This window comes from Pristiophorus japonicus, chromosome 21 (genome assembly GCF_044704955.1).
Source record: "Pristiophorus japonicus isolate sPriJap1 chromosome 21, sPriJap1.hap1, whole genome shotgun sequence".
Classification (NCBI taxonomy): domain Eukaryota; kingdom Metazoa; phylum Chordata; class Chondrichthyes; family Pristiophoridae; genus Pristiophorus; species Pristiophorus japonicus.
Window position 1 is genome coordinate 35,749,020 of NC_091997.1, and position 22,518 is coordinate 35,771,537.

The window sequence follows — 22,518 nt, forward strand, 5'->3', positions numbered from 1 at the left end:
TGCATTTTCGCGCGGTTGTTCGTTATCTCCTTGTCAATTGATACGCTCATAATAAAGGATGAAACTGAGTACTGTGAGCAATGAGTAAGTGTGACCTTAGCTGCTTTAATGAGACTACAGAGTGCAGGTACCGCGTGAGTGGCTTGCTTATGTACAGTGCTACCAAGGGATGCTGGGATCCCTTGGGACGCCAACAGGTAGGCCCTCTGGTGGTGGTGTGATACAGGTTACCAAGGGTTACATACATAACAGTAGTGGTAGGGGACAGTATTATTAGGGGGATAGACACTGTTCTCTGCAGCCGAGAGCGTGAGTCCCAAAGGCTGTGTTGCCTGCCCGGTGCCAGGGTTAAGGACATCTCCTCTGGTCTGGAGAGGAACTTGGAGTGGGAGGGGGAAAATCCACTTGTCGTGGTCCATGTGGGTACCAACGACATAGAGAGGGCAAACAAAGAGGGTCTGCTGAGAGATTATGAGCAGCTCGGGGCCAAATTAAAAAGCAGAACCTCAAAGGTAATAATCTCGGGATTACTACCTGAGCCACGAGCAAATATACATAGGGTAAATACGGAGACCAAAACTGTACGCTGTACCCTAGGTGTGACCTCACCAATACCCTGTACAGTTGTAGCAGGACTTCTCTGCTTTTATACTCTATTCCTCTTGCAATAAAGGCCAACATTCCATTTGCCTTCCTGATTACTTGCTGTACCTGCATACTAACTTTTTGTGTTTCATGCACAAGGACTCCCAGGTCCCTCTGTACTGCAGCACTTTACAATTTTTCTCCATTGAAATTATAATTTGCTTTTTTATTTTTTCTGCCAAAGTGGATAACCTCACAATTTGCCACATTATACTCCATCTGCCAACTTTTAGCCCACTCACTTACCCTGTCTATATCCCTTTGCAGATTTTTTGTGTCCTCCTCACAACTTGCTTTCCCACCCATCTTTGTATCATCAGCAAACTTGGCTACAATACACTCAGTCCCTTCATCCAAGTAATTAATATAAATTGTAAATAGTTGAGGCCCCAGCATCGATCCCTGCGGCAACCACTAGTTACTGTTTGCCAACCGGAAAATAACCCATATATCCCGAGTAGCGCGAGTCCGGGGTGCGTGAAGAGGCCTATAAAGGCCCAACGTCGGAGGAGGAGCGGCAGTTCGAGCAGCGCGAGTCCGGGGTGCGTGGAGAGGCCTGTAAAGGCCCAACGTCGGAGGAGGAGCGGCAGTTCGAGCAGTGCGAGTCCGGGGTGCGTGGAGAGGCCTATAAGAGGCCCAACGTCGGAGGAGGAGCGGCAGTTCGAGCAGCGCGAGTCCGGGGTGCGTGGAGAGGCCTATAAAGGCTCAGCTTGTACAGCTCCAGCCGGGAGAAACAGCAAAAAAGAAGTAGGAAGAAAACAAAAGGTGACATCACAGCCAAAGGGGAAAGTGATTGGTTGGTGATTGGTGAGTAGATTTTCTTTTTTATATCAGTAAGTAACCTGTTAACATTCGCCAATTTAAGTTAATCTAGGGGTTAAGTCATGGCAGGAGAGCTCGGTCACGTGATATGCTCCTCCTGTACTACGTGTGCAGGAAGTGTATCCGCCTCCAGCTCCTGACGGACCGCGTTGCGGATTTGGAGCTGAGGGTGGATTCACTCTGGAGCATCCACGATGCTAAGAATGACATGGGTAGCACGTGTAGCGAGTTTTTCTTACCGCAGATGAAGGGTCCACAGCCAAATAGGGAATGGAAGACCAGCAGGAAGAGCAGTGCAAGGAAGGTAGTGCAGGGGTCCCCTGCGGTCATCCTCCTGCAAAACAGATACACCGCTTTGAGTACGGTTGAGGGAGATGACTCATCAGGGGAGGGCAGCAGCAGCCAAGTTCATGGCACCGTGGCTGGCTCTGTTGCACAGGAGGGCAGGAAAAAGAGCGGGAGAGTGATAGTGATAGGGGATTCAATTGTAAAGGGAATTGATAGGCGTTTCTGGTATGTTGCCTCCCTGGTGCAAGGGTCAAGGATGTCTCGGAGCGGGTGCAGGACATTCTGAAAAGGGAGGGAGAACAGCCAGTTGTCATGGTGCACATTGGTACCAACGACATAGGTAAAAAAAGGGATGAGGTCCTACGAGATGAATTTAAGGAGCTAGGAGCTAAATTAAAAAGTAGGATCTCAAAAGTAGTAATCTCGGGATTGCTACCAGTGCCACGTGCTAGTCAGAGTAGGAATCGAGGGTTTGGGGCAGATGAATACGTGGCTTGAGTAGTGGTGCAGCAGGGAGGGATTCAAATTCCTGGGGCATTGGAACCGGTTCTGGGGGAGGTGGGACCAGTACAAACCAGACGGTCTGCACCTGGGCAGGACCGGAACCAATGTCCTCGGAGGAGTGTTTGCTAGTGCTGTTGGGGAGGAGTTAAACTAATATGGCAGGGGGATGGGAACCAATGCAGGGAGAGAGAGGGAAAAAAATGGAGACAGAAGCAAAAGACAGAAAGGAGATGAGTAAAAGTGGAGGGCAGAGAAACACAAGGCAAAAAACAAAAAGGGCCAATGTACAGCAACATTCTAAAGGGTCAAAGTGTAATAAAAAGGCAAGCCTGAAAGCTTGGTGCCTCAATGCGAGGAGTATTCGGAACCCAGGAGAGGGCTCTGAGCTAGTTAGAGTGGGTGAGAGCTCAGATGAACAGGACCCCAAGAAAGAATTCAAAAGGCAGGAGGCAACAGAGCAGAGTAGCACTGGGGTAAGTGTAAACCACAAGGTGATAGGAAGGGGCAATATGTATGAATATAAAGGGGCTGCAGGAGGGGTCAAAACTAAAAATCATGGTTTAAAAACTAGTCTTAAAACACTCTACCTAAACGCACGCAGCATTCGAAATAAAGTAAATGAGTTGACGACATAAATCATTACAAATGGGTATGATTTGGTGGCCATTACAGAAACGTGGTTGCAGGGTGGCCAAGACTGGGAATTAAACATACAGGGGGATCTGACAATTCGGAAGGATAGACAAGAAGGGAAAGGAGGTGGGGTAGCTCTGTTAATAAAGAATGATAGCAGGGCAGTTGTGAGAGATGATATTGGCTCTAATGAACAAAATGTTGAATCATTGTGGGTGGAGATTAGAGATAGTAAGGGGAAAAAGTCACTGGTGGGCGTAGTTTATAGGCCCCCAAATAATAACTTCATGGTGGGGCGGACAATAATCAAGGGAATAATAGAGGCATGTGAAAAAGGAACGGCAGTAATCATGGGGGATTTTAATCTACATATCGATTGGTCAAATCAAATCGCACGGGGTAGCCTGGAGGAGGAATTCATAGAGTGCATACGGGATTGTTTCTTTGAACAGTATGTTACAGAACCTACAACGGAGCAAGCTATCTTAGATCTGGTCCTGTGTAATGAGACAGGAATAATAAACAATCTCCTAGTAAAAGATCCTCTCGGAATGAGTGATCACAGTATGGTTGAATTTGTAATACAGATTGTGGGTGAGGAAGTAGTGTCTCAAATGAGCGTACTATGCTTAAACAAAGAGGACTACAGTGGGATGAGGGCAGAGTTAGCTAAAGTAGACTGGGAACACAGACTAAACGGTGGCACAATTGAGGAACAGTGGAGGACTTTTAAGGAGCTCTTTCACAGTGCTCAACAAAAATATAGTCCAGTGAAAAAGAAGGGCGGTAAGAGAAGGGATAACCAGCCGTGGATAACCAAGGAAATAAAGGAGAGTATCAAATTAAAAACCAATGCGTATAAGGTGGCCAAGGTTAGTGGAAAACTAGAAGATTGGGAAAATTTTAAACGACAGCAAAGAATGACTAAGAAAGCAATAAAGAAAGGAAAGATAGATTACGAAAGTAAACTTGCGCAAAACATAAAAACAGATAGTAAAAGCTTTTACCGATACATAAAACGGAAGAGAGTGACTAAAGTAAATGTTGGTCCCTTAGAAGATGAGAAGGGGGATTTAATAATGGGAAATGTGGAAATGGCTGAGACCTTAAACAATTATTTTGATTCGGTCTTCACAGTGGAAGACACAAAAATCATGCCAAAAATTGCTGGTCACAGGAATGTGGGAAGGCCCAAAGGTGACAGTTATTGAGTTGTGCCAACCGGAGACTGATTGCAGTTTCAGTGGTTATTGTAGACACATTTTTAATCTGCAAACCAAAAGTGATGTTTGAATCAGTGTAAAAATCCCTCTGTGTCTCTGTGGTCAAGCTATGACATTCAATAAAGCCCCCAGTCCTGTGATATGACCAGAAACTCTGTCACTCAGACCTGGGAAGTTCAGACAGTCCCGCGTGCCCAGTGTTTTCATCCCTTATAAACTTTGCAAATGATGTCGAGTATTTTAGCAGTTGATAGGGAAGTCCCTGAATGTACCATATACCGCCTTCCTCTCCAGCCCGGCCCCAGTTGATTAGCTGACAGGCAGCGTGCCAGGGAGTGACAGAAATGAGCAGATCAGTCATGTGGTGAAACAGCTTATAGACCCCAAGAATAATCAGAGAGGCTGAGACTCCGAGAGAACCGCACGCACAAAGTCTGCGAGAATCGCGCATTCAAAGCTACAGGCTTAAAGAGTGACAAGGGACACCCGCACAGGAAGAAAGTCAGAGATTGTTAGATTCCAGGAGATCTCAGGATTTCACTGGGTCACATTCAAGACACAGAGCTGCTCGTTCCTCTGCGTGAAACAGGTGCCTGGAGAATTCACTGAGGTTGTGCAGCCATTACTGAGGCAATGATGACCGGATTCAGACGTGAGTAAAATTCTAATTCCTCTGAATGTTAACAGATGTCTCACAATTCTCATTTAGAAAATTGTTAAACATCCTGGGGCACAGTATGTGGACAGCAGTAGCACATAAGGTGGGTTAGATGTGATTTAGTAATCGTTACAGTGCCACCATTTGTGGGAGGGTATAATGACAGCGTGACATCGCTACATAGGAATTTTCCATTATAAATGTGGACATAGAAACTAATACTAGGATTAATTGACAGCAAATGTGTGCAGATATGATTTTAATAAAACATAGATTATATAGCTAGATAATAATATCAAATATTAAATAAAGCAGGGACAAAATATATGACGTTAAAATGGGGATTGAATGAGATTTGCTTGTCATGGTCCAGTTACTCCTCACCCGACTGGAGATGACACTTGCTGGCGACGTTCAGAATTTAACATCACGGCAGATCGGGTAATATTACAAATAATGACATTTCCACTCTTAAAAGAAATAATCTTTGTAAAGGCCGCCATCCCTTGCCCGTTACTGATGTGTCCCATTGGCTGAGACTCATGGCAGGAGCCAGAAAAACAGGACATGTATCCGGAACTCGGATTGTGTGACAGATACTTTATATATTAACTGTTGTATATAATGTAACCCGATTCTAGTCCCGTGGTACACACTGATGTGATGTACACTCATTGTATTCTATATCGGACAGAGACTGTCACTGGCAGTCACATTATATTCACTGACTGGTGTAGGATATGCAGCGACTGTTTAATAAGGCATGTACACTGACTGTTGCATGTAATTATAAAATATGTACTCTAACTGAAATATTTCCAATATTTTAAGTAACCTTCCCTGGCTGTGTGAGAGAAGATTGGATTGAAAATCGCTAGCAATGTGACCGCGATGTTTAAATGCGCTCGCAGCCTGCAGCTTTGCAAACTTGCCGCGATAGTGTTCAACAACTGCGCTGTCTAAACTTACGTTGAATTCATTTTATACAGAAGAAAGACTTGCATTTATATAGTGCCTTTCACGACCACCGAACGTCTCAAAGCGCTTTGCAGCTAATGAAGGACTTTTGAATCTCGTCCTAGGCAATGAGACTCTTTTGAAGTGCTGTTGTAATGGAGGAATACAATATTCACCGACTGCACCACATGCAGCAGGCGTACAATGAGGAATACAATGTGTGCTGTGTGACAATAGACAAAATATCATGACTATATTTTATAACACACTCACTGGGTTCTTTATACATGCCATCAATCTCCCGGGACAGTGCGAGGATTACCTGAAGCACTGATTTAGGTCAGGAACATTATACCATGTAAAGTGTAGGTGCCGCTTCGCCATCAACATTGACCTGCTGTTAACTGAAAACTTGAATTCATGCAGAGGTCAATTAGGAGACTGCAGATATTCTAGCTCCAGCCTTTTATAGTTCAGGACAGATCCTTTATTTCTTGACACATTTTTTTTCAAAGTGTGTCAGGAAAGGTTGAGTGTGTCGCTTGCAAGGTGTCAGGGAGTGGGATGGACGGAGAGTGCAGACATTATTGGTGATCGCCCACAGAGCACTCCGGATACTCTGCCAGCTACAGTCAGTGTGGCGCAGATTGGGGCCGATACAAGCTGGTGGGATATATACCGCAGCCGATCCGTCCTCTCCTCGTTTATATTCCCTTTGCAGTGAGAACTTCACAGCACAGAGTATCCGGGGGGAAATGTTTAAAACTGCGCTTCATACAGAAGCTCACAAAGTGTGCAAAACAATAATATTCACGATATTTTCACAGCACATGATCACGTCTCAAGTTACCACCGCAGAGCTTTCCTCAACCACGTGGGGGCTCCTGTGAGGCGTCTGCTCAGACCAGGTCCACGAGCTAGATGTGAACTATTCTAGCACTGTGAATGGGGACTGTGCACTATTCTAGCACTGAGTGTGAATGGGATTGATCACTATTCTAGCACTGAGTGAATGGGACAGTGCACTATTCTAGCACTGAGTGTGAATGAGACTGTGCACTATTCCAGCAGTGAGTGTGAATGAGACTGTGCACTATTCCAGCAGTGAGTGTGAATGGGACAGTGCACTATTCTAGCACTGAGTGTGAATGGGACCGGGCACTATTCTAGCACTGAGTGTGAATGTGACAGTGCACTATTCTATCACTGAGTGTGAATAGGACAGTGCACTATTCTAGCACTGAGTGTGAATGGGACTGTGCACTATTCGAGCACTGGGTGTGAATGGGACAGTGCACTATTCTAGCACTGAGTGTGAATGGGACTGTGCACTATTCTAGCACTGAGTGTGAATGGGGCTGATCACTATTCTAGCACTGAGTGTGAATGGGACAGTGCACTATTCTAGCACTGAGTGTGAATGGGACAGCGCACTATTCTAGCACTGTGTGTGAATGGGACTGTGCACTATTCTAGCACTGAGTGTGAATGGGACAGTGCACTATTCTAGCACTGAGTGTGAATGAGACTGTGCACTATTCTAGCACTGAGTGTGAATGGGACAGGGCACTATTGTAGCACTAAGTGCGAATGGGACAGTGCACTATTCTAGCACTGAGTGTGAATGGGACTGTGCACTATTCTGGCACTGCGTGTGAATGGGACTATGCACTATTCTAGCACAAAGTGTGAATGGGACAGTGCACTATTCTAGCACTGAGTGTGAATGGGACTGTGCACTATTCGAGCACTGGGTGTGAATGGGACAGTGCACTATTCTAGCACTGAGTGTGAATGGGACTGTGCACTATTCTAGCACTGAGTGTGAATGGGACAGTGCACTATTCTAGCACTGAGTGTGAATAGGACTGTGCACTATTCAAGCACTGAGTGTGAATGGGACTGATCACTATTCTAGCACTGTGTGAATGGGCTCTGCACTATTCTAGCACTGAGTGTGAATGGGACTGATCACTATTCTAGCACTGAGTGTGAATGCGGCTGTACACTATTCTAGCACTGAGTGTGAATGGGCTCTGCACTATTCGAGCACTGAGTTTGAATGGGACTGATCACTATTCTAGCACTGTGTGTGAATGGGACTGTGCACTATTCTAGCACTGAGTGTGAATGGGACAGCGCACTATTCTAGCACTGTGTGTGAATGGGACTGTGCACTATTCTAGCACTGAGTGTGAATGGGACAGTGCACTATTCTAGCACTGAGTGTGAATGAGACTGTGCACTATTCTAGCACTGAGTGTGAATGGGACTGTGCACTATTGTAGCACTAAGTGCGAATGGGACAGTGCACTATTCTAGCACTGAGTGTGAATGGGACTGTGCACTATTCTGGCACTGCGTGTGAATGGGACTATGCACTATTCTAGCACAAAGTGTGAATGGGACAGTGCACTATTCTAGCACTGAGTGTGAATGGGACTGTGCACTATTCAAGCACTGGGTGTGAATGGGACAGTGCACTATTCTAGCACTGAGTGTGAATGGGACTGTGCACTATTCTAGCACTGAGTGTGAATGGGACAGTGCACTATTCTAGCACTGAGTGTGAATGGGACAGTGCACTATTCTAGCACTGAGTGTTAATGGGCTGTGCATTATTCTAGCACTGAGTGAGAATGGGACTGATCACTATTCTGGCACTGAGTGTGAATGCGACTCTGAACTATTCTAGCACTGAGTGTGAATGGGGCTGATCACTATTCTGGCACTGAGTGTGAATGGGACAGTGCACTATTCTAGCACTGAGTGTGAATGAGACTGTGCACTATTCTAGCACTGAGTGTGAATGGAACTGTGCACTATTCTAGCACTGAGTGTGAATGGGACGATGCACTATCCTAGCACTGAGTGTGAATGGAACTGTGCACTATTCTAGCACTGAGTGTGAATGGGATGGTGCGCTATCCTAGCACTGAGTGTGAATGGGACGATGCACTATTCGAGCACTGAGTTTGAATGGGACTGATCACTATTCTGGCACTGAGTGTGAATGGGGCTGTACACTATTCCAGCACTGAGTGTGAATGGGGACTGTGCACTATTCTAGTACTGAGTGTGAATGGGACTGTGCACTATTCTAGCACTGAGTGAATCGGACAGTGCACTATTCTAGCACTGAGTGTGAATGGGACTGTGCACTATTCTAGCACTGAGTGTGAATGGGACAGTGCACTATTCTAGCACTGAGTGTGAATGGGACTGTGCACTATTCGAGCACTGGGTGTGAATGGGACAGTGCACTATTCTAGCACTGAGTGTGAATGGGACTGTGCACTATTCTACCACTGAGTGTGAATGGGACAGTGTACTATTCTAGCACTGAGTGTGAATGGGACAGTGCACTATTCTAGCACTGAGTGTGAATGGGCTGTGCATTATTCTAGCACAGAGTGAGAATGGGACTGATCACTATTCTGGCACTGAGTGTGAATGGGACTGTGAACTATTCTAGCACTGAGTGTGAATGGGGCTGATCACTATTCTAGCACTGAGTGTGAATGGGACAGTGCACTATTCTAGCACTGAGTGTGAATGAGACTGTGTACTATTCTAGCACTGAGTGTGAATGGAACTGTGCACTATTCTAGCACTGAGTGTGAATGGGATGATGCACTATCCTAGCACTGAGTGTGAATAGGACTGTGCACTATTCGAGCACTGAGTGTGAATGGGACTGATCACTATTCTAGCACTGAGTGTGAATGGGTTCTGCACTATTCTAGCACTGAGTGTGAATGGGACTGATCACTATTCTGGCACTGAGTGTGAATGGGGCTGTACACTATTCTAGCACTGAGTGTGAATGGGCTCTGCACTATTCGAGCACTGAGTTTGAATGGGACTGATCACTATTCTAGCACTGTGTGAATGGCACTGTGCATTATTCTAGCACTGAGTGTGAATGGGAAAGCGCACTATTCTAGCACTGTGTGTGAATGGGACTGTGCACTATTCTAGCACTGAGTGTGAATGGGACAGTGCACTATTCTAGCACTGAGTGTGAATGAGACTGTGCACTATTCTAGCACTGAGTGTGAATGGGACAGTGCACTATTGTAGCACTAAGTGCGAATGGGACAGTGCACTATTCTAGCACTGAGTGTGAATGGGACTGTGCACTATTCTGGCACTGCGTGTGAATGGGACTGTGCACTATTCTAGCACAAAGTGTGAATGGGACAGTGCACTATTCTAGCACTGAGTGTTAATGGGCTGTGCATTATTCTAGCACTGAGTGAGAATGGGACTGATCACTATTCTGACACTGAGTGTGAATGGGACTGTGCACTATTCTAGCACTGAGTGTGAATGGGACTGATCACTATTCTAGCACTGAGTGTGAATGGGACGGTGCGCTATCCTAGCACTGAGTGTGAATAGGACTGTGCACTATTCGAGCACTGAGTGTGAATGGGACTGATCACTATTCTAGCACTGAGTGTGAATGGGCTTTGCACTATTCGAGCACTGAGTTTGAATGGGACTGATCACTATTCTGGCACTGAGTGTGAATGGGGCTGTACAAATTTCCAGCACTGAGTGTGAATGGGACAGTGCACAATTCTAGCACTGAGTGTGAATGGGACTGTGCACTATTCTAGCACTGAGTGTGAATGGGACAGTGCACTATTCTAGCACTGAGTGTGAATGAGAAGGTGCACTATTCTAGCACTGAGTGTGAATGGGACTGTGCACTATTCTGGCACTGCGTGTGAATGGGACTGTGCACTATTCTAGCACAAAGTGTGAATGGGACAGTGCACTATTCCAGCACTGAGTGTGAATGGGACTATGCACTATTCTAGCACTGAGTGTGAATGGGACTGTGCACTATTCTAGCACTGAGTATGAATGGGACAGTGCACTATTCTAGCACTGAGTGTGAATGGGACAGGGCACTATTCTAGCACTGAGTGTGAATGAGACTGTGCACTATTCTAGCACTGAGAGTGAATGGGACAGGGCACTATTCTAGCACTAAGTGTGAATGGGACAGTGCAATATTCGAGCACTGAGTGTGAATGGGACTGATCACTATTCTAGCACTGAGTGTGAATGGGCTGTGCACTATTCTAGCACTGAGTGTGAATGGGACAGTGCACTATTCCAGCACTGAGTGTGCATGGGACAGTGCACTATTCTAGCACTGAGTGTGAATGGGACAGGGCACTATTCTAGCACTGTGAATGAGACTGTGCACTATTCTAGCACTGAGTGTGAATGGGACAGTGCACTATTCTAGCACTGAGCGTGAATGGGCCTGTCCACTATTCTAGCACTAAGTGTGAATGGTACAGTGCAATATTCGAGCACTGAGTGTGAATGGGACTGATCACTATTCTAGCACTGAGTGTAAATGGGACTGTGCACTATTCTAGCACTGAGTGTGAATGGGACTGATCACTATTCTAGCACTGACTGAATGGGACAGTGCACTATTCTAGCACTGAGTGTGAATGGGACTGTGTACTATTCTAGCACTGAGTGTGAATGGGACAGTGTACTATCCTAGCACTGAGTGTGAATGGGACTGTGCACTATTCTAGCACTGAGTGTGAATGGATCAGTGAACTATTCTAGCACTGAGTGTGAATGCGACAGTGCACTATTCTATCACTGAATGTCAATGCGATAGTGCTCTATTCTAGCACTGGGTGTGAATGGGACAGTGCACTATTCTAGCACTGAGTGTGAATGGGACAGTGCACTATTCAAGCACTGAGTATGAATGGGACTGTGCACTATTCTATCACTGAGCGTGAATCGGACTGTGCACTATTCTAGCACAACGTGTGAATGAGACTGCGCACTATTCTAGCACTGAGTGTGAATGGCACTGATCACTATTCTTGCACTGTGTGATTGGGACCGTGCCCTATTCTAGCACTGAGTGTGAATGGGACAGTGCACTATTTTAGCACTGAGTGTGAATGGGACTGTGCATTATTCTAGCACTGAGTGAATGTGACTGTGCACTATTCTAGCACTGAGTGTAAATGGGACAGTGCACTATTCTAGCACTGAGTGTGAATGGGACAGTGCACTATTCTAGCACTGAGTGTGAATGGGACTGATCACTATTCTAGCCCTGAGTGTGAATGGGACAGTGCACGATTCTAGCACTGAGTGTGAATGAGACTGTGCACTATTCTAGCACTGAGTGTGAATGGAACTGTGCACTATTCCAGCACTGAGTGTGAATGGGACAGGGCACTATTCTAGCACTGAGTGTGAATGGGACAGTGCACGATTCTAGCACTGAGTGTGAATGAGACTGTGCACTATTCTATCACTGAGTGTGAATAGGACAGTGCACTATTCTAGCACTGAGTGTGAATGGGACTGTGCACTTTTCGAACACTGGGTGTGAATGGGACAGTGCACTATTCTAGCACTGAGTGTGAATGGGACTGTGCACTATTCTACCACTGAGTGTGAATGGGACAGTGCAGTATTCTAGCACTGACTGTGAATGGGACAGTGCACTATTCTAGCACTGAGTGTGAATGGACTGTGCATTATTCTAGCACAGAGTGAGAATGGGACTGATCACTATTCTGCCACTGAGTGTGAATGGGACTCTGAACTATTCTAGCACTGAGTGTGAATGGGGCTGATCACTATTCTAGCACTGAGTGTGAATGGGACAGTGCACTATTCTAGCACTGAGTGTGAATGAGACTGTGCACTATTCTAGCACTGAGTGTGAATGGAACTGTGCACTATTCTAGCACTGAGTGTGAATGGGACGATGCACTATCCTAGCACTGAGTGTGAATCGGACTGTGCACTATTCGAGCACTGAGTGTGAATGGGACTGATCACTATTCTAGCACTGAGTGTGAATGGGCTCTGCACTATTCTAGCACTGAGTGTGAATGGGCTGTGCACTATTCTAGCACTGAGTGTGAATGGAACAGTGCACTATTCCAGCACTGATTGTGCATGGGACAGTGCACTATTCTAGCACTGAGTGTGAATGGGACAGGGCACTATTCTAGCACTGTGAATGAGACTGTGCACTATTCTAGCACTGAGTGTGAATGGGACAGTGCACTATTCTAGCACTGAGTGTGAATGAGACTGTGCACTATTCTAGCGCTGAGTGTGAATGGGCCTGTCCACTATTCTAGCACTAAGTGTGAATGGTACAGTGCAATATTCGAGCACTGAGTGTGAATGGGACTGATCACTATTCTAGCACTGAGTGTAAATGGGACTGTACACTATTCTAGCACTGAGTGTGAATGGGACTGATCACTATTCTAGCACTGAGTGTGAATGGGACTGTGCACTATTCTAGCACTGAGTGTGAATGGGACAGCGCACTATTCTAGCACTGAGTGTGAATGGATCAGTGAACTATTCTAGCACTGAGTGTGAATGCGACAGTGCACTATTCTATCACTGAATGTCAATGCGACAGTGCTCTATTCTAGCACTGGGTGTGAATGGGACAGTGCACTATTCTAGCACTGAGTGTGAATGGGACAGTGCACTATTCTAGCACTGAGTGTGAATGGGACTGTGCACTATTCAATCACTGAGCGTGAATCGGACTGTGCACTATTCTAGCACAACGTGTGAATGAGACTGCGCACTATTCTAGCACTGAGTGTGAATGGCACTGATCACTATTCTGGCACTGTGTGATTGGGACCGTGCCCTATTCTAGCACTGAGTGTGAATGGGACAGTGCACTATTTTAGCACTGAGTGTGAATGGGACTGTGCATTATTCTAGCACTGAGTGAATGCCACTGTGCACTATTCTAGCACTGAGTGTAAATGGGACAGTGCACTATTCTAGCACTGAGTGTGAATGGGACAGTGCACTATTCTATCACTGAGTTTGAATGGACTGTGCACTATTCTAGCACAGAGTGAGAATGGGACTGATCACTATTCTGGCACTGAGTGTGAATGGGACTGTGCACTATTCTAGCACTGAGTGTGAATGGGACTGATCACTATTCTAGCCCTGAGTGTGAATGGGACAGTGCACGATTCTAGCACTGAGTGTGAATGAGACTGTGCACTATTCTAGCACTGAGTGTGAATGGAACTGTGCACTATTCTGGCACTGAGTGTGAATGGGGCTGTACACTATTCCAGCACTGAGTGTGAATGGGACAGTGCACAATTCTAGCACTGAGTGTGAATGGGGACTGTGCACTATTCTAGCACTGAGTGTGATTGGGATGGTGCACTATCCTAGCACTGAGTGTGAATAGGACTGTACACTATTCGAGCACTAAGTGTGAATGGGACTGATCACTATTCTAGCACTGAGTATCAATGGGCTCTGCACTATTCTAGCACTGAGTGTGAATGGGACTATGCACTATTCTGGCACTGCGTGTGAATGGGACTGTGCACTATTCTAGCACAAAGTGTGAATGGGACAGTGCACTATTCTAGCACTGAGTGTGAATGGGACTGTGCACTATTCGAGCACTGGGTGTGAATGGGACAGTGCACTATTCTAGCACTGAGTGTGAATGGGACTGTGCACTATTCTACCACTGAGTGTGAATGGGACAGTGCACTATTCTAGCACTGAGTGTGAATGGGACAGTGCACTATTCTAGCACTGAGTGTTAATGGGCTGTGCATTATTCTAGCACTGAGTGAGAATGGGACTGATCACTATTCTGGCACTGAGTGTGAATGGGACTGTGCACTATTCTAGCACTGAGTGTGAATGGGACTGATCACTATTCTAGCACTGAGTGTGAATGAGACTGTGCACTATTCTAGCACTGAGTGTGAATGGGACGGTGCGCTATCCTAGCACTGAGTGTGAATAGGACTCTGCACTATTCGAGCACTGAGTGTGAATGGGACTGATCACTATTCTAGCACTGCGTGTGAATAGGCTTTGCACTATTCGAGCACTGAGTTTGAATGGGACTGATCACTATTCTGGCACTGAGTGTGAATGGGGCTGTACACTATTCCAGCACTGAGTGTGAATGGGACAGTGTACAATTCTAGCACTGAGTGTGAATGGGGACTGTGCACTATTCTAGCACTGAGTGAATGGGACAGTGCACTATTCTAGCACTGCGTGTGAATGGGACTGTGCACTATTCTAGCACTGAGTGTGAATGGGACAGTGCACTATTCTAGCACTGAGTGTGAATGGGACTGTGCACTATTCTAGCAGTGAGTGTGAATGGGACTGTGCACTATTGTAGCACTAACTGCGAATGGGTCAGTGCACTATTCTAGCACTGAGTGTGAATGAGACTGTGCACTATTCTAGCACTGAGTGTGAATGGAACTGTGCACTATTCTAGCACTGAGTGTGAATGGGACGGTGCACTATCCTAGCACTGAGGGTGAATAGGACTGTGCACTATTCGAGCACTGAGTGTGAATGGGACTGATCACTATTCTAGCACTGAGTGTGAATGGGCTCTGCACTATTATAGCACTAAGTGTGAATGGGACTGATCACTATTCCGGCACTGAGTGTGAAAGGGACTGTACACTATTCTAGCACTGAGTGTGAATGTAAAAGTGCACTATTATAGCACTGGAGTGTGAATGGGGACTGTGTACTATTCTAGCACTGAGTGTGAATGGGAGTGTGCACTATTCCAGCACTGAGTATGAATGGGACTGTACGCTATTCTAGCACTGAGTGTGAATGGGACAGTGCAATATTCGAGCACTGAGTGTGAATGGGACTGATCACTATTCTAGCACTGAGTGTGAATGGGCTGTGCACTATTCTAGCACTGAGTGTGAATGAGACTGTGCACTATTCTAGCACTGAGTGTGAATGGGACAGTGCACTATTCTAGCACTGAGTGTGAATGGGACAGTGCACTATTCTAGCACTGAGTGTGAATGGGACAGTGCACTATCCTAGCACTAAGTGTGAATGGGACTGTGCACTATTCTAGCACTGAGTGAGAATGGGACAGTGAACTATTCTAGCACTGAGTGTGAATGGGAGTGTGCACTATTCCAGCACTGAGTATGAATGGGACTGTACGCTATTCTAGCACTGAGTGTGAATGGGACAGTGCAATATTCGAGCACTGAGTGTGAATGGGACTGATCACTATTCTATCACTGAGTGTGCATAGGACAGTGCACTATTCTAGCACTGAATGTGAATGCGACAGTGCTCTATTCTAGCACTGGGTTTGAATGGGACAGTGCACTATTCTAGCACTGAGTTTGAATGGGACAGTGCAGTATTTTAGCACTGAGTGTGAATGGGACTGTGCATTATTCAAGCACTGAGTGAATGGGACTATGCACTATTCTAGCACTGAGTGTAAATGGGACAGTGCACTATTCTAGCACTGAGTTTGAATGGGACAGTGCACTATTCTATCACTGAGTTTAAATGGACTGTGCACTATTCTAGCACAGAGTGAGAATGGGACTGATCACTATTCTGGCACAGAGTGTGAATGGGAATGTGCACTATTCCAGCACTGAGTGTGAATGGGACTGATCACTATTCTAGCACTGAGTGTGAATGGGACACTGCACTATTCTAGCACTGAGTGTGAATGAGACTGTGCCCTATTCTAGCACTGAGTGTGACTGGGCTCTGCACTTTTCTAGCACTGAGTGTGAATGGGACTGATCACTATTCTGGCACTGAGTGTGAATGGGACTGCACACTATTTTAGCACTGGGTGTGAATGGGACAGTGCACTATTCTAGCACTGAGTGTGAATGGGACTGTGCACTATTGTGGCACTGCGTGTGAATGGGACTGTGCACTATTCTAGCACTGAGTATGAATGGGACAGTGCACTATTCTAGCACTGAGTGTGAATGGGACAGGGCACTATTCTAGCACTGAGTGTGAATGAGACTGTGCACTAATCTAGCACTGAGTGTGAATGAGGCAGGGCACTATTCTAGCACTAAGTGTGAATGGGACCGTGCAATATTCTAGCACTGAGTGTGAATGGGACTGATCACTATTCTAGCACTGAGTGTGAATGGGACAGGGCACTATTCTAGCACTGTGAATGAGACTGTGCACTATTCTAGCACTGAGTGTGAATGGGACAGTGCACTATTCTAGCACTGAGTGTGAATGAGACTGTGTACTATTCTAGCACTGAGTGTGAATGGAACTGTGCACTATTCTAGCACTGCGTGTGAATGGGATGATGCACTATCCTAGCACTGAGTGTGAATAGGACTGTGCACTATTCGAGCACTGAGTGTGAATGGGACTGATCACTATTCTAGCACTGAGTGTGAATGGGTTCTGCACTATTCTAGCACTGAGTGTGAATGGGACTGATCACTATTCTGGCACTGAGTGTGAATGGGGCTGTACACTATTCTAGCACTGAGTGTGAATGGGCTCTGCACTATTCGAGCACTGAGTTTGAATGGGACTGATCACTATTCGAGCACTGAGTGTGAATGGGACAGCGCACTATTCTAGCACTGTGTGTGAATGGGACTGTGCACTATTCTAGCACTGAGTGTGAATGGGACAGTGCACTATTCTAGCACTGAGTGTGAATGAGACTGTGCACTATTCTAGCACTGAGTGTGAATGGGACTGTGCACTATTGTAGCACTAAGTGCGAATGGGACAGTGCACTATTCTAGCACTGAGTGTGAATGGGACTGTGCACTATTCTGGCACTGCGTGTGAATGGGACTATGCACTATTCTAGCACAAAGTGTGAATGGGACAGTGCACTATTCTAGCACTGAGTGTGAATGGGACTGTGCACTATTCGAGCACTGGGTGTGAATGGGACAGTGCACTATTCTAGCACTGAGTGTGAATGGGACTGTGCACTATTCTAGCACTGAGTGTGAATGGGACAGTGCACTATTCTAGCACTGAGTGTGAATGGGACAGTGCACTATTCTAGCACTGAGTGTTAATGGGCTGTGCATTATTCTAGCACTGAGTGAGAATGGGACTGATCACTATTCTGGCACTGAGTGTGAATGGGACTCTGAACTATTCTAGCACTGAGTGTGAATGGGGCTGATCACTATTCTAGCACTGAGTGTGAATGGGACAGTGCACTATTCTAGCACTGAGTGTGAATGAGACTGTGCACTATTCTAGCACTGAGTGTGAATGGAACTGTGCACTATTCTAGCACTGAGTGTGAATGGGACGATGCACTATCCTAGCACTGAGTGTGAATAGGACTGTGCATTATTCTAGCACTGAGTGAGAATGGGACTGATCACTATTCTGGCACTGAGTGTGAATGGGACTGTGCACTATTATAGCACTGAGTGTGAATGGAACTGTGCACTATTCTAGCACTGAGTGTGAATGGGACGGTGCGCTATCCTAGCACTGAGTGTGAATGGGACGATGCACTATTCGAGCACTGAGTTTGAATGGGATTGATCACTATTCTGGCACTGAGTGTGAATGGGGCTGTACACTATTCCAGCACTGAGTGTGAATGGGGACTGTGCACTATTCTAGTACTGAGTGTGAATGGGACTGTGCACTATTCTAGCACTGAGTGAATCGGACAGTGCACTATTCTAGCACTGAGTGTGAATGGGACTGTGCACTATTCTAGCACTGAGTGTGAATGGGACAGTGCACTATTCTAGCACTGAGTGTGAATGGGACTGTGCACTATTCGAGCACTGAGTGTGAATGGGACAGTGCACTATTCTAGCACTGAGTGTGAATGGGACTGTGCACTATTCGAGCACTGGGTGTGAATGGGACAGTGCACTATTCTAGCACTGAGTGTGAATGCGACAGTGCACTATTCTATCACTGAGTGTGCATAGGACAGTGCACTATTCTAGCACTGAATGTGAATGCGACAGTGCTCTATTCTAGCACTGGGTTTGAATGGGACAGTGCACTATTCTAGCACTGAGTTTGAATGGGACTGATCACTATTCTGGCACTGAGTGTGAATGGGACTGTGAACTATTCTAGCACTGAGTGTGAATGGGGCTGATCACTATTCTAGCACTGAGTGTGAATGGGACAGTGCACTATTCTAGCACTGAGTGTGAATGGGACTGTGCACTATTCGAGCACTGAGTGTGAATGGGACAGTGCACTATTCTAGCACTGAGTGTGAATGGGACTGTGCACTATTCGAGCACTGGGTGTGAATGGGACAGTGCACTATTCTAGCACTGAGTGTGAATGCGACAGTGCACTATTCTATCACTGAGTGTGCATAGGACAGTGCACTATTCTAGCACTGAATGTGAATGCGACAGTGCTCTATTCTAGCACTGGGTTTGAATGGGACAGTGCACTATTCTAGCACTGAGTTTGAATGGGACTGATCACTATTCTGGCACTGAGTGTGAATGGGACTGTGAACTATTCTAGCACTGAGTGTGAATGGGGCTGATCACTATTCTAGCACTGAGTGTGAATGGGACAGTGCACTATTCTAGCACTGAGTGTGAATGAGACTGTGTACTATTCTAGCACTGAGTGTGAATGGAACTGTGCACTATTCTAGCACTGAGTGTGAATGGGATGATGCACTATCCTAGCACTGAGTGTGAATAGGACTGTGCACTATTCGAGCACTGAGTGTGAATGGGACTGATCACTATTCTAGCACTGAGTGTGAATGGGTTCTGCACTATTCTAGCACTGAGTGTGAATGGGACTGATCACTATTCTGGCACTGAGTGTGAATGGGGCTGTACACTATTCTAGCACTGAGTGTGAATGGGCTCTGCACTATTCGAGCACTGAGTTTGAATGGGACTGATCACTATTCTAGCACTGTGTGAATGGCACTGTGCATTATTCTAGCACTGAGTGTGAATGGGAAAGCGCACTATTCTAGCACTGTGTGTGAATGGGACTGTGCACTATTCTAGCACTGAGTGTGAATGGGACAGTGCACTATTCTAGCACTGAGTGTGAATGAGACTGTGCACTATTCTAGCACTGAGTGTGAATGGGACAGTGCACTATTGTAGCACTAAGTGCGAATGGGACAGTGCACTATTCTAGCACTGAGTGTGAATGGGACTGTGCACTATTCTGGCACTGCGTGTGAATGGGACTGTGCACTATTCTAGCACAAAGTGTGAATGGGACAGTGCACTATTCTAGCACTGAGTGTTAATGGGCTGTGCATTATTCTAGCACTGAGTGAGAATGGGACTGATCACTATTCTGACACTGAGTGTGAATGGGACTGTGCACTATTCTAGCACTGAGTGTGAATGGGACTGATCACTATTCTAGCACTGAGTGTGAATGGGACGGTGCGCTATCCTAGCACTGAGTGTGAATAGGACTGTGCACTATTCGAGCACTGAGTGTGAATGGGACTGATCACTATTCTAGCACTGAGTGTGAATGGGCTTTGCACTATTCGAGCACTGAGTTTGAATGGGACTGATCACTATTCTGGCACTGAGTGTGAATGGGGCTGTACAAATTTCCAGCACTGAGTGTGAATGGGACAGTGCACAATTCTAGCACTGAGTGTGAATGGGACTGTACACTATTCTAGCACTGAGTGTGAATGGGACAGTGCACTATTCTAGCACTGAGTGTGAATGAGAATGTGCACTATTCTAGCACTGAGTGTGAATGGGACTGTGCACTATTCTGGCACTGCGTGTGAATGGGACTGTGCACTATTCTAGCACAAAGTGTGAATGGGACAGTGCACTATTCCAGCACTGAGTGTGAATGGGACTATGCACTATTCTAGCACTGAGTGTGAATGGGACTGTGCACTATTCTAGCACTGAGTATGAATGGGACAGTGCACTATTCTAGCACTGAGTGTGAATGGGACAGGGCACTATTCTAGCACTGAGTGTGAATGAGACTGTGCACTATTCTAGCACTGAGAGTGAATGGGACAGGGCACTATTCTAGCACTAAGTGTGAATGGGACAGTGCAATATTCGAGCACTGAGTGTGAATGGGACTGATCACTATTCTAGCACTGAGTGTGAATGGGCTGTGCACTATTCTAGCACTGAGTGTGAATGGGACAGTGCACTATTCCAGCACTGAGTGTGCATGGGACAGTGCACTATTCTAGCACTGAGTGTGAATGGGACAGGGCACTATTCTAGCACTGTGAATGAGACTGTGCACTATTCTAGCACTGAGTGTGAATGGGACAGTGCACTATTCTAGCACTGAGCGTGAATGGGCCTGTCCACTATTCTAGCACTAAGTGTGAATGGTACAGTGCAATATTCGAGCACTGAGTGTGAATGGGACTGATCACTATTCTAGCACTGAGTGTAAATGGGACTGTGCACTATTCTAGCACTGAGTGTGAATGGGACTGATCACTATTCTAGCACTGACTGAATGGGACAGTGCACTATTCTAGCACTGAGTGTGAATGGGACTGTGCACTATTCTAGCACTGAGTGTGAATGGGACAGTGTACTATCCTAGCACTGAGTGTGAATGGGACTGTGCACTATTCTAGCACTGAGTGTGAATGGATCAGTGAACTATTCTAGCACTGAGTGTGAATGCGACAGTGCACTATTCTATCACTGAATGTCAATGCGATAGTGCTCTATTCTAGCACTGGGTGTGAATGGGACAGTGCACTATTCTAGCACTGAGTGTGAATGGGACAGTGCACTATTCAAGCACTGAGTATGAATGGGACTGTGCACTATTCTATCACTGAGCGTGAATCGGACTGTGCACTATTCTAGCACAACGTGTGAATGAGACTGCGCACTATTCTAGCACTGAGTGTGAATGGCACTGATCACTATTCTTGCACTGTGTGATTGGGACCGTGCCCTATTCTAGCACTGAGTGTGAATGGGACAGTGCACTATTTTAGCACTGAGTGTGAATGGGACTGTGCATTATTCTAGCACTGAGTGAATGTGACTGTGCACTATTCTAGCACTGAGTGTAAATGGGACAGTGCACTATTCTAGCACTGAGTGTGAATGGGACAGTGCACTATTCTAGCACTGAGTGTGAATGGGACTGATCACTATTCTAGCCCTGAGTGTGAATGGGACAGTGCACGATTCTAGCACTGAGTGTGAATGAGACTGTGCACTATTCTAGCACTGAGTGTGAATGGAACTGTGCACTATTCCAGCACTGAGTGTGAATGGGACAGGGCACTATTCTAGCACTGAGTGTGAATGGGACAGTGCACGATTCTAGCACTGAGTGTGAATGAGACTGTGCACTATTCTATCACTGAGTGTGAATAGGACAGTGCACTATTCTAGCACTGAGTGTGAATGGGACTGTGCACTTTTCGAACACTGGGTGTGAATGGGACAGTGCACTATTCTAGCACTGAGTGTGAATGGGACTGTGCACTATTCTACCACTGAGTGTGAATGGGACAGTGCAGTATTCTAGCACTGACTGTGAATGGGACAGTGCACTATTCTAGCACTGAGTGTGAATGGACTGTGCATTATTCTAGCACAGAGTGAGAATGGGACTGATCACTATTCTGCCACTGAGTGTGAATGGGACTCTGAACTATTCTAGCACTGAGTGTGAATGGGGCTGATCACTATTCTATCACTGAGTGTGCATAGGACAGTGCACTATTCTAGCACTGAATGTGAATGCGACAGTGCTCTATTCTAGCACTGGGTTTGAATGGGACAGTGCACTATTCTAGCACTGAGTTTGAATGGGACTGATCACTATTCTGGCACTGAGTGTGAATGGGACTGTGAACTATTCTAGCACTGAGTGTGAATGGGGCTGATCACTATTCTAGCACTGAGTGTGAATGGGACAGTGCACTATTCTAGCACTGAGTGTGAA

General features: G+C 46.1%; 1 protein-coding gene across 1 annotated transcript in view; it reads left to right on the forward strand.

The window, feature by feature from the left end:
* Positions 1-4,539: 4,539 nt before the first annotated feature.
* ccr7 (chemokine (C-C motif) receptor 7) overlaps positions 4,540-22,518 on the forward strand; it is an 89,275-nt gene continuing 71,296 nt past the window's right edge. Inside the window, exon 1 of the mRNA XM_070864624.1 lies at positions 4,540-4,767. Within this exon, the coding sequence (XP_070720725.1) occupies positions 4,749-4,767 (19 nt within the window). The 5' untranslated portion in view covers positions 4,540-4,748. The remainder of the gene's footprint in view (positions 4,768-22,518) is intronic.